Source organism: Poromitra crassiceps (assembly GCF_964638095.1).
Source record: "Poromitra crassiceps genome assembly, chromosome: 20".
Lineage (NCBI taxonomy): Eukaryota > Metazoa > Chordata > Actinopteri > Beryciformes > Melamphaidae > Poromitra > Poromitra crassiceps.
Window position 1 is genome coordinate 28,520,651 of NC_139637.1, and position 16,955 is coordinate 28,537,605.

The window sequence follows — 16,955 nt, forward strand, 5'->3', positions numbered from 1 at the left end:
TAAATAGCCCTTTCTTTTCCATAATACATTTAGCCAATGGCAGATTCAGCTAACGTGACACCGACCAGGAAGTAGCCTTATCCAACCTCGCTTGGTTAGCCAACAGCCTGCATAGGCCTACTCTATAATAACGATACTAGTTAGCACTTGCTCACTTAAAAGCTAACGTTAATTTGAGCCACCCAACAAAGTAAAACGTAATGGTAACGTTACATTATGGAGGTGTTGGTATACGGAGCTTTAACTAGCTAGAGCCACGTTAGGGCTTGTTCAGCTAGCTAGCAAGGGGCTATCCTGGTTAAACGTGGCATCGGTGACGAACGCTACTTTAACGTTAAATGAGGAGAATAATGCAAGGGGGAATATCAGCATGAATTCGACTTTTGAATGCACTATTCGTAGCATTAAATAGCCCTTTTCCATAATACATTTAGCCAATGGCAGATTCAGCTAACGTGACACCGACCAGGAAGTAGCCTTATCCAACCTCGCTTGGTTAGCCAACAGCCTGCATAGGCCTACTCTATAATAACGATACTAGTTAGCACTTAAGCTAACGTTAATTTGAGCCACCCAACAAAGTAAAACGTAATGGTAACGTTACATTATGGAGGTGTTGGTATACGGAGCTTTAACTAGCTAGCTTGCTAACACGTGTTGGCAATAGGTGCTTGCTGCAGTCTGCAGAACCAAAATCCCATAGTGTATTTGGCTGCTTCTGGAGGAAATTGAGTGTAACAAGTTAACAATTCAGTCAATCAGGCTGGGCCTGGATAGTTCCCAGTGAATATCATACTATGCTGCTTGTCTGAAATGCCCGTACATGACCCCCAAAATATATTTTCACCATTTGAGAAGTACCAATAACATGTACTATTCCTCACAGATGCACCCTTTCCCCATCTGAAATTATAACATCCAGTCACACTGGACATGTTAAACTTACAGTTCTTGTGCATTTGATACATTTGTGTTTTTATCTGATTTCATAGGCAACAACGACAGCAGCAATGCTGTTCCGAGTCAAATACAAAGGGAGGAAGTCTTACCTCAAAGTTAATGGCGGCTCATATGCATCACTTATCAAAGAAGGTAATGTTTTTATTGACCAACTCAAGATCATCCAGTTTAGATTTTAGATTTGAATTTCAAGGTTTAACCTGAACTCACTTGCCCTTAGCCTACACCTTATAAACACTGAATGTTAATTGAAGGTTAGTAATAATGATCATGGTTCAAGGGTCCTTGAAATCCTTGAAAGTTTGTAAATTTGAAAAATAAAAATCAAGCGGTTAAAAACGTTTTTGACATGGGCCATTGAAATTGCTTGAATTTTAGGTTTTTCCTGCATAGAGAATTAGGAGGGAGGCAGCTGCCTTCCGCTTTCGGCAAGTGAAAACAAAAGATTGTTCTAATAACAAGCATTGCACTGGGTGGGTTTCTGTCATTTGGAATTCGAACTAACACAGCACAGTTGAGAATTGTGTTCACACATTCAAGCCTCTGTCGTTGTAGCAGTAATTAACCATGATCCTTGTCTCTATGTTGTGATGGGTCCTTGAATTTGGGGAATTGGGCCTTAAAAGTCCTTGAAAAGTTCTTGAATTTGAAGTTGGAAGGACGTGTGGGGACCCTGAATTATGTAAACATTACATGAATAATAAAACACAAATAGGTATGGAATGACACATGGCACATTTATTTTTATGATCTTGTGTATTCTCAGCCAAAGAGAAGTTCAGCATCCCCGAGGCCACTAGGGTGTATCTGACGGATGACACAGGATTGGAGGTTGATGAGGAGGTGTTCAGTGACGTCCTGGAGCAAAACACAAACATGCTTTGGACTATTGTTGATCCCAATTCAGTGATTGGTAAGTACAGGGTCCCCGCGGGCCGCGGGGTTTTAAAAGTATTTAAAAAAAGTATTCAATTTGAAATTCTCAAAATAAGGCCTTAAAAGTATTGAATTTAGTTTACAAGGTATCAAATTTGGTTTACAACGGTCTCTTTTTCCCCCCTTTGAATAAAGGAATAACTTAACGTCATCAAGAACTGTCAAATGTATAAAATGTTTTTATGATGCGACAAGGATTTTACAGGTAACATTGCTGTGTTACATCAGCACATTGTGGGATGTGGTTTTATGCAGGCAAAGATGGTGGGACTAATGGTGGGTCACCTCGTGAGTCGCAGGTCGGGTCAATGGGCAAGTGCCGTTTTAACCCGAAGTGGCAGCAGGCTCTAACATGAGTGGGTTAGGCCTGTTTCAGGCAACGACCACAAGGCTCTTTGTGCCGGAAAGCGTTCAAGCTGGGGACGTTGGGAATGGCATTTGTGAGATGTGTGTGATTTTATTTCAATAGCCTATACCATAATTGTCCACTCGGGTTAAGCTATTGTTGCATGGTGCAATTGCAGGAAGAGAGGTTACTGTATAGCCTACTGGCTGGTGTTGTGTCAAAAAGTGATTTGCTGCCAGAAACCGATTTCGATCCGCGGGACAGCGCACAGCGCTGCCTCAGTGCCTCTACCCACCCTGTGCACCGGCACACTAGCTGAACACAAAGCACCCCTCCCCGCGCTACACACAGACTCCCGCCCCGCCAGACCCTCGTTCCCCTGGTAATCCAATTCAAAACGCAAATCATTTTTCCCACAAAACCATGACAAACAAATTCTCATTGTTAAGTCAATGTGTGTTTTTTTTTTCTGCACTGTAGGTTAGTTGAAAATCAACGTGGCATTGGAGGAAAGTGTGTCCGCGCGCGAGCCGTGCGTAATGGGCCTATCCAAATGCGGAGAACAAATTTGCCTGAGTGTGCGACAATCAGTGGGACTTTGACTTTGAATGCTGTCTGCACTAATGCCTGGTTCAGACTACACGAATTCAGCCCGATATTAGACCGATTTGGTCGTGCGCGACAGATTTTCAGCGTCGGGCCCGAATATGACCGTCGGGGACGACGATCGGCCGTCTTCACCTCTTGTAGTGTGACATAATCAAAGACCAGCGTCGGGACCAGTCGGGACGTCTAGGACGCCTCACGACGCCCTGACGAAAAGACTGGCATGTCAGTCTTTTGGACATGGTTTCGCCTAGTGTGACACCCCGGAAGACAGGTATCAGGTCCTGGGGAGACCGCTCCCCGCTCGATACAGATTTCACCCGCTCGCACTCACCGCTCCGCTCCGCTCAAAAGAATAAAAGAGATAAAAAGGCCAGGGTGTTTTAATTTGCGTTTAAACGCCTGGGCAATGGGCATTGCTCACTACAAATAACATGAGCTTTGAGCTCAGCAGAGTCGGCTGCATGTTCGTTTCTCTTCCTTCTCGTCTCGCAGCAGCTGGCAAGAAAATAGTGGGCGTGCACATGTCATGAAGTAAGTTGGAGGCTGGAGCGGACATCACAGTGCATCACAGTAGAGCCTGTCACTCATCCAAATAACGTTAATTCTGCAAGGGATATATATAGCACCTGGATTACATACATGTTTCACATAGGGTTGTGTTTGGATTTCAATGTTTGATTTTGCCCAATATTGAAATCTTCTACAATTGCATGTTGTGCTAACATAAACATTATTTCTATCTACCACTTTAGCCTATTTAGGCTGATTTGGTTGCTATTTCTTGTCAATGTAGTGGCCTCAAAGCATGCTGGGAGATTTCGTTCACAGGTCCGCCTCCCCGACGACCTGTGAACTCGCTGACGACAGCTGACGACGTGATGACGGTGGCATACGACGCTCTGTCGGTGTCAAGCGAGAATACACTTGTAGTGTGGCCAGTCTCCCGACCAAGACATGTCACGAATTTATGGCAGTATGATGGCCTCGTCTGACATGGTGACATCGTGAACGCCAAAAAATATCGTGTAGTCTGATCCTGGCATAAGACTAGCTATTTGCTGGTGTTAAAATTAGAGATGCACCGATTGGCATTTTCACTGGCCATTTCCGATTTTTGAATAGTCTGACTTGCCGATACCGATTTTGGCCGATTCCGATTTTCTTTCTAAGAACAATAATTGACGTGTTATTTAAAAAAAAAAATTTTTTTTTACTTTGCTTTAATAGAAAATTAAGATTCATGTCACATTTATCATTTGCATGAGGTAGGACGATCTCAGTCAAAAAACATCTCAAAATAAGTGTTCCAGGTTACTGGACAGAGCTTTTATTTTTTGTGTAAATACAATGAATATAAAACAACCAGTATATCCCACAGCTATCATGCATTTACTTTTCCAAAAGAAAAAAGGTGCAACAGAAGAGGGGCTCCAGATGGAAAGTAGCCTATGGCTAAATCTGTTACAAAGCATCTCTTCCCCTATGGGGTTTAATGTTTTTTTTATATATGTCCCTGCCAAATAAACGAATAGAATAAAAATAAATAAACGTCAAAATGTTATCCCTGGACAAGGAGTTTATAGCCTATAGGTCTGGAGCCCAGCCATGCCCACTCTACAGTTGTGGATTTGGCTGTTCTTGAGTAGATGAGGAAATGAGTTTTTGAGTTGAGTTTACACACAGAGTCCGTTTCTTTTAATCCGCCATCCGCAAAAAAAATCATCACGCACAGTAAAGCTTGCACACTGGTGCGATGCGTTTTATTATCTTTGTCATTCTATTCGCAATACGAAACAACTGTATCCACGTTACAACGTGATTGACTGACAGATAGCAGCAGCAGCTGATCTGCAGCAAGCAGCGGTGATATGGACTGCAGCTGGTCAGGGAATGTAACCAGGACACAGGGCTCGATAGTAGCCTACCTTCACTTCGCCAAGTTGCGCTGTGGCCAGGGAGAGAGAGGGGCCAGTGAGGTGAAGCGAGCCGCTCAGACTGGAGTAGACTCCAGCCGAGCGGGACTCGGCAATGTACCCTGCTCCTCCGCGGCTTATTTTCAACTTGCATGTGTGACAAACTACGATTTCCACAATGAGGACGACATGCTGGCGTGTTTCCTTTTGGCTGCTTGCGGTGCGCGCACGTCACGTGAATGCATGCATCGTGCAGCTGCAGGTAATTGACCAAACAAAAAAAGCGGAAAGCCGACCGGCGCACAGAATCGGCTATGTGGACTGACCGGGGCCGGTCACCGGTCGAGGCCGATCACGTGAAAATCGGCCATTTCCGGTCATGTGCCGATCGATTGGTGCATCCCTAGTTAAAATTGAGAGCACCCACGGCCCCTTTTTCTAACACATTGCACTGGAACGCCTATTTTGGGACGGGCAACGCCCAAACCTCTCTTTGCGCTCGGCACATACCGACGGTATCTTCCCCACAGCGCTAAATGACACTTGCGCGAGACATGATAGGCTAGGGGCCCACAGACACGTCTGGGCCACGCCTACACCTGTGTCATCCCAGCGCAAAACAGGACGGTGGAGGCAGGCGATAGCTTAAGACGCTGGGAAGATAGCAATAAGGGGCGCAAACGATAGTGCCGTACAACGATAGGGCCCTAACAGTTAACAGCTAAATCTATGCAAATCTTGTACTTGTTTATTTTAATGGACTATGCATACTGGCTTCCTTCTCAGAGTCTCCAGCAGGGTCCTCGTCATGTACAGACACCCTGTCTCTCTCATCACAATCATCCACCCATTCATCAGAGAGTGACAGCACTCTGACAACCCCGAAGAGGCAGCGCGTTGATGACAGTTCCACAAAGGCCAAAGAGGTGATCTGTTTGAGTAGAAATTATTTTAATAATTAATGCTGAACATTTATCATATTTTCAGTATTGTGTGTTTTTCCTTAAATGAGAACTTCACTGAAAAACAATGCTGATTTATTTTGCACATGATCTCACACAGGGGTTTTCAAAGTGGAAAGCGGGCCTCCCCAGGCGGCTTCATGCAGTTTCAGGGAAGGCTCAGTGAATGAAAGTGAAAAAATATGACCTCAGTTATCAAAAGGAGATCACATAATAGCCTAAATGTATGCGATTTGGTTAAAGAGATAGTTCAGAGATTCAGTAGTTGTGTGGAATTTAACGGTTTTTCCTTCTACCCCAGAGTCAGAAACTAATACATGCCTTAGGATAGGGCAGACCTTTTATGTATTCTGTGTATTCTGAAGTATGTCAAACAGCGATATCGGGTTATCTGGGCTCAATTGTTAACGTATATGAGATCAAATATATAATCATGGTCCCAAAGGCATCTAGGGATTGAGCGAGAGGGGCGATTTCTTTCCCCCCAGCTTTGTCTGGGGGGATCCCACAGTCTCAGACTTTGAAAACCACTGATCTCACACATCTGAAAACTGTAAACCAGGGGCTTTTAAAGTATGAGCCTGTGGGCCTCCCCCCAGACAATGCTTCGAAACCCCCCCTCCCCCGTTAAATTCCTGAATGCCTATGGAATCATGTTATTTGCTCCCACACAACAATTGAGCCAAGATAGCCTGATATTGCTGTTAACCATACTTCAGACTACACCAAATGCATAAAAAGGTCTGTCTGAAGGCATTTAATTGTTTCTGACTCTAAGAAAGTGGGGGGGGGGACTGTCAAATTCCCTCAAACGACCCTTTGAACTTTCTCTTTAACCAAATCACACATATTTAGGCTATTCTATGAGATCTCATTTTAACAACTATGTAAAAAAAAATCACTGCCATTCACTGGGCCTCCCCTGAAACTGCTTGGAGCCCCCATTCCTGGGAAAAGAGGGGGAGGGCATACATCCCACTTTAAAAACCTCTGCTCTACACAATTTTGCAGGCATTCATTTAGTTTGACAGTTGATTTGAGTTAAGTTGTGGACCAGTGATGTAATTTGTTCATGAATAACATCACTGACCCACAACTTAACTCAAATCAACTGTTAATAACTGTCAAACTAAATTAATGCCTGCAAAACGGTTTACAGTTATTGGTTATGTGTGAGATCATTTGCAAAATAAACCAGTATTGTTTTTCGGTGAAGCTCACTGACTTGTATCTACCACCTTGGCCTCAAGCTTGTCAGAACAGTTCTGGAAACAAAGCCAGGAGGGGAGAAAATACTTAAAGAATACAGCCAGACCAGGGAACTCACGGACCAAGTACGGCGCAAGCTCGTCAACATCCTTTGTGCTGATATGGTTGAGAAGCACGGGTAAGTTAAGTATAATGTTGTCAATGGGAGAAGAACTGTCGGCTAACGTGTTTAATATAAAACAGTTAATAAATTAAAATTGGTAACTCAATAGAGGGTATGCACACCCACTGGAACACACCCACTGGAACACGCCCCCTCAATCGGGAACGATTGTCAAATTCCTCCCTGAGCAGCAGGTGTCAGTTATCTAGGCTGATTACTGCATTCAAGCTCAGTCTTGCTGTGACTCAGTGGCCGTGACCCCACAGTGACTTCTGCCTCTGTGACATCACATGCATACCCTCTATTCTCAGTATTGACAGTGCTGCCGACAGCCCGCAATGCAATACCCACAAGCAGAACCAGCTGAGCGAGGTTCTGCAACAGCATGTGTTGTAGTGTTAAGCGCCCGGCATGGTTTTGCGCAGCCACGACTTTAAGCCTTGCCGCCGACGAGCGGTGACAGCCAGACTGCATACTCGAACGTAACTTGTCCAAAACGTTATCGTGTTGTTTACCAAGAACGTGCAATCATGTCGTTGGGGGAACATTTTATTGTACCTCCATTTCAAAACTCATTCCGGTGAGCCTGCAGAAGGCTTTGCTAGATGAGGGACAAGCACCTTAAATGAGGAAATGGCATTTCCTCATTCCTCACAACAATGAATTGATGGCGCAGAGTCACATTTTCGCCCAGCTGCGGCGACACCCTCGGCGCAGTCAGCGCCGGCGATTTCGCGCGAGCATAATTTGCGCTTTAGGGCTCCAGCCCTAACACTAACCCCTAACACTAACCCTACCGGGCTGTCTGCACTGCGGGCTGTCTGCACTGCAGGTGGTCGGCATAATGAGCGGACTCCGTATTGACTCTGGTCACCCATTATCACTGAGCTGACCAGAGCAGACTTTCAATGAGGCTATTAAATGTCTAATTCTATCTTGTGAAGTTAAAAGCATACGCAAACATTTTTTGGATATTCGCCCATTTGCCATATTGGCGATTAGTAAAAGTATACTGTAGATGCATTTATCTTCACTATGTGTGCATTAGAAAGTACTGCCATTGTAGTGCTAGCTGTAAGTAGCAGTGAGGGGTGAAACGCACTTTCGAATCCATGCCCAGTGAAGATAAATGCATCTACATTATACTTTTACTATCGGCAATATGGTAAATAGGCAAATCTCCAATTTTTTTTGTGTATCCCTGTAAAGTTACATTATTGGCTTTGGATAGGAATTAACATTATAAACCATGTTTTTAACCCGTTCAGGAGTGCTCCACCTATGGATGTCAGGACACAGTATGCTATGGGGATTGTTGCGCTTTTCCCCTCCACTAGAGATCCCTACTCCAAGAAAGGATATGTAAGTATACATCTGTAGGCATGATTAAAGGTTTATGCAAAATTGGGAGTTGAAGATGAAAGCTAAATTTGTGTTATTTTGTTATTATTCTGTTATCTATTTTTCTTTTGAAATGTGCTAGAGGCCTATTTTAAATGTTATGAAGCCAAAACATCTAGATCAAAAGTGAAGCCAAAACATCTACATCACCCCTGGTAGCTGGCTGCAGTATAGGACATAAATACCGCACCCTCCATATGGAGAGGACATGAGCCAAACTAAAATCAAAGTGCGCGTCAAATAATTTCCCCCTAAAGATGGTTTCTGTTATTTTAGGTAGTTCTGTCAGATGGCTGAGGGGGCTCAGCCCGACTGTACTTTGCAAACTCAGACTCCAAATGGTGTCACACAAGCAGATTTTGGCTTAACTTTTGCAAAGTGGTGCATATAAATGATTACAGTCAATGTTTTTTGCACTCATGCCTCTGTCTTTAGGAGCACTTCTTTGATGTCAGCAGTAATGAGGGCTTCATTGCAACGAAGTTAAAGAACATGATGCGAGAAAACAAATGTGGCAGGAGGAGCAGCAGCTCGCAGAAGCGCCCTTTAGCCACTTCAGACAAAGGACCACAGATTGAAAGAGAGGTGACCACAGAACATCAGCTTGAAGGAGACCAGTGTCGGGAGGCCATATCTCTACTGAAGCACAGCACCGACGCAGACCAGATCATAAATAAAATGAGACAAACCTTCCAGTACAGACAGCAATTGATTCATGATCCTGAGAAAAGCAGCACAGTGCTTACAGTGTTCCCAAGATTCCTTGACACTAAGGGATTGGTGAGTTGATCTGAAATGATCCATTATGATAGACTGTGTATAATTTAGTGCAACTAAATAGCCATTTCAAATTAAATTGGCTTGCCTGACACGCACAAAAACGATCCACTGCTGTCACCATCATCTGCAAACATACCATATGGTGTTCTCACCCCTTCAGGTCCTACAAGATTTCCAGCTGCTGTTTGGAGAAGAGACCTCATCAAAACTTCTGGAGAAGTGGGGAGCCCTGAAGCCAAAAGTCATAAAAGAAGCAAAAGCCCTCACCAAGACAGCCATGCTTGATGCCCTCATCCAATCTGCAGAGGAGAAACCCAATGAAGATGAAGATGTCCAAGGTAACTGTCAATTGAGCTCAAATTAGTTTATCACCAGCCACACGTCTATAGTACTTGTATTTCTATGACATGAGTGTTTAGATTTATATTCATGATTTATATTGTCCCTCTTAAGGTTGGGATAGTGACATGGCCTCACTGCTGCTGCTGGTGTATCTCCTGCCTCCACCACCCGGTGGAACGAAGAGACCTGTGAAGATCAGTGTCCGGGAAGCTGTGGATCACGTTGCCAAGTTTCACAAGGTCAGTTGCCTTAGATTTGTGCCGTTATCTCGTATTAACACATTGAGTGCCACAGCGCTTCAGTAAAATTGTCTGCAGCCTGTGCCAGATTCACTTCCATTCAGTTGAAAACAGCTATAGAATTTTTTCTATTATGGCTATATTGACGGGGCTGGACTTTAATGAAACATTGAACACTCCTGCTTCTTCCAAAGAAGAAATTTTGTTTCTAGACAGTTCCATTATGAAATGACAGCCTCTGAAAAAAGTGCACTTTCAAGGGTTTTCTGTCGTTTTTTTTTACTTTCCAAGATATAGTCACTTTTATGAATACCTTTTGCACTCTAATTTCGAGCACATTCACTGACTCTGGCTGGTGTTTTCTGATGTGGTGGCGTGGTGTAGTTTCTGTGCAGCCTGCGTGCCCCCTCCCCCCCCTCTCCACCTCTGAGCTGCGGGCTCCTCCCACACGCACAGAGTTTGTTTTCTCGACTCCGTTTTTGCCCCGGACGGATCCCAGCGCGCATCAAGGAAATGATGCGCGCTGGCAAACGCGACTGAACGAAAAGGCTTGGCCGTTCGGCTTCGGATGCTGGCTTTCTGGCAGGAAATCGTGTGGAGATAGATAGAAGCATAAGAGCTCAGTTGTGAGCGCGGATGCAGCCGAGCCCACTCTCCGCTGCAGACAGAGCAATCTGTACGGCTCTGGCTGAAGCATGCATCGGTTTCCTCTTTGATCACGTCTTTCCCTGCTGTCTCATGCACAAAGTAAAGGATCTGAGGTGGGTGGCGCAGCTTCCGTGACGATGTTTAAGGTGGCGCCGTGTGATCCCTTGAAGGGATTCATGCTCACTGGCTAGGTACGACCTTAAACAGCAGAATTATGGAATAATATGAATTATGATTTTAGGACGTCCACAGACGTCCTTGGCACTCCTCGTTACTTTTTTTTAGGACGTGCACAGACGTCCTTGGCACTCAATGTGTTAAAGTGTAATTTCCGATGTCGACACAATATCAGCACTGACTGCCACAACAACAAAAATCCCATTTTAATCGTAATTGTTTGTAGCATATTGATTCACTCGGCTCCTAATTGCTCCACGCAATCTCTCTCTGTCGCTTGCTCTCTTTGTTGCTCCCCCTCTCTCACCCGCTGTCTTACTGGACACAACTGTTCGCCGCCCACTGCACATGCAAGTGATGACCCTAGAGTCTAGGGGAGTCTAGGGCCTAGACCACACATGGGCAAAATGCGGCCCCATCTCAATCCGGCCCCCAACATGCTCAAAGGAAAACAAAACAACCAAACAAACAAAAAAGACTGCATTATGTTAATAAATCTCATCCGCTAAAGCCATTTGATATGTATCACTATTATATCAGGAGATTAACAGCAGAAATTACCAATCACAGCAGGAGAGAGGGTTAAAGATAAGACTCCCATGAAAATAGGGAGTGTTTGGCAGTTATGAGTCCCAATGTGTGGCCCTCTGGCGAAAAATGTTGCCCACCCCTGGCCTAGACTGATGAAATTCCAGGTCTGAGTTTAATGTTTTCCAATTTTATCTTACAGTCAACCCGCAGCCTTGAGGAGGTCACTGGTGCAGACCAGAGAAGACAGCCGTACATCCTGGCAGTTGGCACATCACGAACCAGCATCCATGACTACTACATCGTGGTGGACGGTCAACTCCTCCCCTGCAAGGCTAAGTCTCCCCTGTCAGCCTTTGATGAGCTTTTCAAAGCCCATTATGTGTTTGGCATCTCCTATGATCAGGCCCTAAACACTCTGTACACATTTGTGCAGACCACCATCTACAACATAGATGTAGGCCTTTGTCATGAAACCCCAACGGTCAGAATCATGAGATCCAAGCTCCTCAACTAAGTCTCTGTTTAGAGATTTTGGCATGAGGCTCAGGTGTTTTCATTGCAAGTCCACTTTCAGTACTGTTAAAGAGTTGGTTCGGCATCTTAAATGCACACATGCCTTTTATCCTGGTAAGAAATTTCGACTGATATGTGATCAAAACGGGTGCTGCCAGACATTTCAGACTTTCTCCGGCTTCAGAAAACATCTCCACAAGCAGCATGGTACTGGAAATCTAGATGATGATGATGAACCACTCCCCCCTCCAATTGATGTATCTGACCAGCAAAGTGTCTCATCCAGTTTAGAAGAACCAGAAAGTTCAACAAGCGGTACTGAGAATAGACAAAAAAATACCCAAGAAATGTGTGCATCCCTTATTGCAAAACTTCAAAGCAGTGGTGTGGCAACTACTGTCATTACGTCAGTTGTTGAAAATCTGGAAGAGCTTGTACATGAATTGCATTCAAATGTCAAAGATGATGTTACAAACTTACTTCCTGATGATGAGAATATAAGAGCAAAGTTTGAAGATTACTTTGAGAGCCTTGAAAATCCATTTACCAATGTGAATACTGAGTCAAAATGGAAAAAATATTTCCATGATAAGTGGGGTGTGGTAGATCCCGTTGAGATCCCCCTAGGTGTAAGGTACGACACCAGAAGGAATCGAGCCTCTGGCACATATGACCAAGTTCCTGTGACAGACAAGTTTGTTTACATCCCCTTATTGGCAACTTTAAAGTTTATATTCTCCAACAAAGAAATATGCAGCCATTTTGTCCAGCCTTGTGAAGAGAGTGAGCTCTACAAAGACTTTTGTGATGGCAGCTATTTTAAAGGTCACCCCCTCTTCTCCAAAAATAAAAATTCTCTCCAAATACAATTATTTTTCGATGAATTTGAAACTGCCAACGCGCTTGGAAGTAAGCATGGTATCCATAAGGTTGGGAGTCTATACTTTATTTTAAGAAACCTTTCTCCAAAGATCAACTCTGCTCTTATGAATATTCATCTTCTTGCACTCTTTCATAGTGAAGATGTCAAAAAATATGGATTGAATGCAATACTGGAGCCCCTAGTACGTGATCTGAAAGTGCTTGAGTCTGAAGGAATTGAAGTACCTTTCTCTGATGAACCAGTACGTGGAACAGTTGCACAAGTAACTGGGGACAATTTGGGTTTGCACACACTTCTTGGATATGTTGAATCTTTCAGCGCAAACTATTTCTGCCGCCTTTGTCTACTAGACAAACACACCTGCCAAAGGGTTTTCAGTGACGATGATCCAAGTGTAACCTTACGCAGTAAAGAACTACATGTTCAACATTGCAATGATTTGAAAGACCCTACACTGCCTTCATCATTTGGAGTTAAACGAACATCTATACTCAATGATCTGAAGTACTTTCATGTTTCTGACAATTATGCAGTTGACATAATGCATGACATATTGGAAGGAGTGGGGCAGCTGGAGATAAAGTTGCTTTTTGGGTACTTATCTGACAACAAGATCATATCGAAGCAAGATGCTTGTAATAGAATTTACGCGTACAACTATGGCTATCTTGAGCGGAAAAACCGTCCAACCAGAATTAATTTGGAGCAAGCTGGTAATGGAATAGGTCTCAATGCCATTCAGACATTTTGTTTGATCCGGAATGTGCCCTTGATATTTGGAGATGTTTTACGAGAAGGAAATGAACACTGGAGACTGTTGCTGCTTTTGTTGCAAATTATCAACATTATATTTTCTCCAGTCATTACTGAAGGCATGACCGTTTTTCTGAAGCATCTTATTGTTGATCACCATCGGCTTTTTAAAGAGCTGTACCCAAAACGCAACTTAATCCCTAAACACCACTTCATGACCCACTATCCCAGATCCATTCGAAAACTTGGTCCTATTCTTCATTTTTGGGCAATGAGATTTGAAGCGAAACATCGTTTTTTTAAGAACAGCGTCAAAAACTTCAAAAACATAACAAAATCTTTAGCCAAAAAACACCAACTGGCTATAGCATACCATTGGGAATCATTGCCATTTAAAAGCCTTGGTTGTGGACCAGTAAAAAAGGTTGAACTTGCTAACCTGACAAATGGTGAATTGATAGCAAACTATCTGCATGTTGACATGGACTGTGAAGTTGATGTGGTGAACTGGATTACATCTTATGGTACAGAGTATCGCCCAGGTCTCCTGGTATGTTCAAAGATAGAGGAGGGGATGCCAATATTTAGTCAAATAAAAAACATTGTCGGATTTGGTGGACAGTATTTTCTTGTAACAGAAGAATTTGAGACACTTGGTTTTGCAGAGCATCTTCATTCCTACCATGTGCTGGAGGGAGTAGGGGGAAATGAATGTTTGTTGAAGGTTGACCAGTTGCGCTTCTTCAAACCATTTGACCTGCAGACAACTTATGGTTTTGACAGAGATGACCAGTACATTGTTCCTGTTCATGTATTTTTGTAAAAGAAAAAGAAAGTGGTTGCCATGGACTATTTGATTTTTTGATTTTTGAGATTGTTGGTGATCAACTTTATTGTAGCAGGACTGGGACAGTTTACTTTATGAAAGATATTAAACACTTCTATGATGGTCAAACTAATGTACATAAGTGAATTTCCTTTGTCATTTTATTTCAATGTGCATTAGTGATTTTAATTTTACATTTCATTTAAATTGACTGAACAGAAGGTCATTTGAACCCAGCCTGCTTCATTACAAAGGAAAAAAAAAAAAACTCACGTTGAACTTGTCTGCATGTTGATCTGGTCAGCCATTTGAACAGCAATCAGTGTACATAATGTATATGCACTTTAGAGGTGACCAATATGTGGTTGCATTGTTTACAAACTTTACATCAATGTTACATTGATTGACTGTACTTTATTGCACTTTCCTGTATGTTGTAAAATGCTTTTATAGTGTGTTTAATAGGCATGTCAGTTAAAAATATTCCCAGCTTTGTTTGCTGGAACGTTTTAAAATAAAATGAGGTGGACTGCATTTAAACTCATTTGTGTTTATTAAGCTCTGAATTGAAGTCAAATGTTACATTCAAATGTTGGCTTAACACTCATTTCAAACCATAGTGTCATACATAACTTCTGTAGTGGTACATTTAGACTACCGGTATATAGAGGCCAAAAAAGAGTGAACTACATTTTTATTCTCCATAGTGCCCATAAAACACTGAATTGAGTAAATTCTTACTCTTTATAGTGCCAAAAAAACACTGAATCAAGTACATATTAACACTGCATTAAGTAAATTTGTACTCCTTATAGTGCCCTAAAAACACTGGGATAAAGTACATATTAACACTGAATTAAGTACATTTTTACTCCTTATAGTGCCCTAAAAACACTGAGATAAAGTACATATTAACACTGAATTAAGTACATTTGTACTCCTTATAGTGCCCTAAAAACACTGGGATAAAGTACATATTAACACTGAATTAAGTACATTTGTACTCCTTATAGTGCCCTAAAAACACTGGGATAAAGTACATATTAACACTGAATTAAGTACATGTTTACTCCTTATAGTGCCCTAAAAACACTGAGATAAAGTACATATTAACACTGAATTAAGTACATTTGTACTCCTTATAGTGCCCTAAAAACACTGGGATAAAGTACATATTAACACTGAATTAAGTACATTTGTACTCCTTATAGTGCCCTAAAAACACTGGGATAAAGTACATATTAACACTGAATTAAGTACATTTGTACTCCTTATAGTGCCCTAAAAACACTGAGATAAAGTACATATTAACACTGAATTAAGTACATTTGTACTCCTTATAGTGCCCTAAAAACACTGGGATAAAGTACATATTAACACTGAATTAAGTACATTTGTACTCCTTATAGTGCCCTAAAAACACTGGGATAAAGTACATATTAACACTGAATTAAGTACATGTTTACTCCTTATAGTGCCCTAAAAACACTGAGATAAAGTACATATTAACACTGAATTAAGTACATTTTTATTCCTTATAGTGCCCTAAAAACACTGAGTTGAAGTACATTTTTACTCTTGGAGTGTTATTCTCCTACACCTATTGGTGTAAGGTTACTCTAAATAGTGTTTAAATAGTGCCTTTGAAAAGTACATTTTTACACTCCTAGTGTCAATCAATTAACTCTAGATTAGTGTACATATTTAACTCTGAGAGTAAGTGTTGGATGAACACTGACTCTTTGGACCCAAATAGACACCGAGTTCGGTGTACATTTTACTCTTAAAGTGTTAAATATACTCTGTCATTTTTGCTTTGTGTGACTGACAGCCCTGACCTAAGTGACTACAGACAGAGGGACAGACGGGCATGCCTGGCGACTCCCTACTCTGACGTCAGAGTTTTGGGGTCCAAGATGTCAAAATAAAAGTTCAAAAAATAAAACGACCCCAGAAGTCACTGTAGTGTATATGTAAGTGTCTTAATGTGAAAATCAAGTTCCTCCATAATTCACCTACACATTGACTGATTGGGGTCTCTAACCTGCCCCATGCTCTTTAACTGCAATACGAAGTTGGATTGAAGTTCAATTCAGAGAGGCAAGAGAGAATTACTTGAAATAGGGTCAAATAGAGAGAGAGAGAGAGAGAGACAGAGAGAGAGAGACAGAGAGAGAGACAGAGAGAGACAGAGAGAGAGAGAGAGAGAGAGAGAGAGACAGAGAGAGAGAGAGAGAGAGAGAGAGAGACCCAGATATAGAAAGATATTGTGACATCATTCTAGATTTAGATTGGACTGAGAAGTGAACAGACACACACACACTGCACACGCACAGACACACACGCACAGACACGACACACACACACACACACACACACACACACACACACACACACACCCTGCAGGAAATGTAATTAGCAATGGATCCTAACTGGCAGTAACAAAGGTGGAGAAAGAGAGAGAGGATGTGTGTGTGTGTGTGTGTGTGTGTGTGTGTGTGTGTGTGTGTGTGTGTGTGTGTGTGTGTGTGTGTGTGTGTGTACCGTGTGTGTGTGTGTGTGTGTGTGTACCGTGTGTTTCGTTGGAATGGCTGAACCATCCGAACTTCCCTCTCTTCTTGTCTGACAGATCACCCAGAGATGGACCTGAGCGGGAGAGAGAGGAAGAGAGACAGGCAGAGAGGAAGAGAGACAGGCAGAGAGAGAGAGAGAGGGAGAGAGAGAGAGGAAGATGTACAGAGATGGAGGGAGAGAGACAGAAAGA

At 42.6% G+C, this 16,955-nt stretch overlaps 1 protein-coding gene across 1 annotated transcript in view; it reads right to left on the reverse strand.

Moving 5' to 3' along the window:
• Window positions 1-16,955, reverse strand: part of LOC310795004 (voltage-dependent L-type calcium channel subunit alpha-1D-like) — a gene marked incomplete at its 3' end in the record, with an annotated part of 112,461 nt that overhangs the window by 61,459 nt on the left and 34,047 nt on the right. The window contains 1 exon segment of the mRNA XM_083657026.1: window positions 16,763-16,837. Coding sequence (XP_083513152.1) covers window positions 16,763-16,837 — 75 coding nt within the window.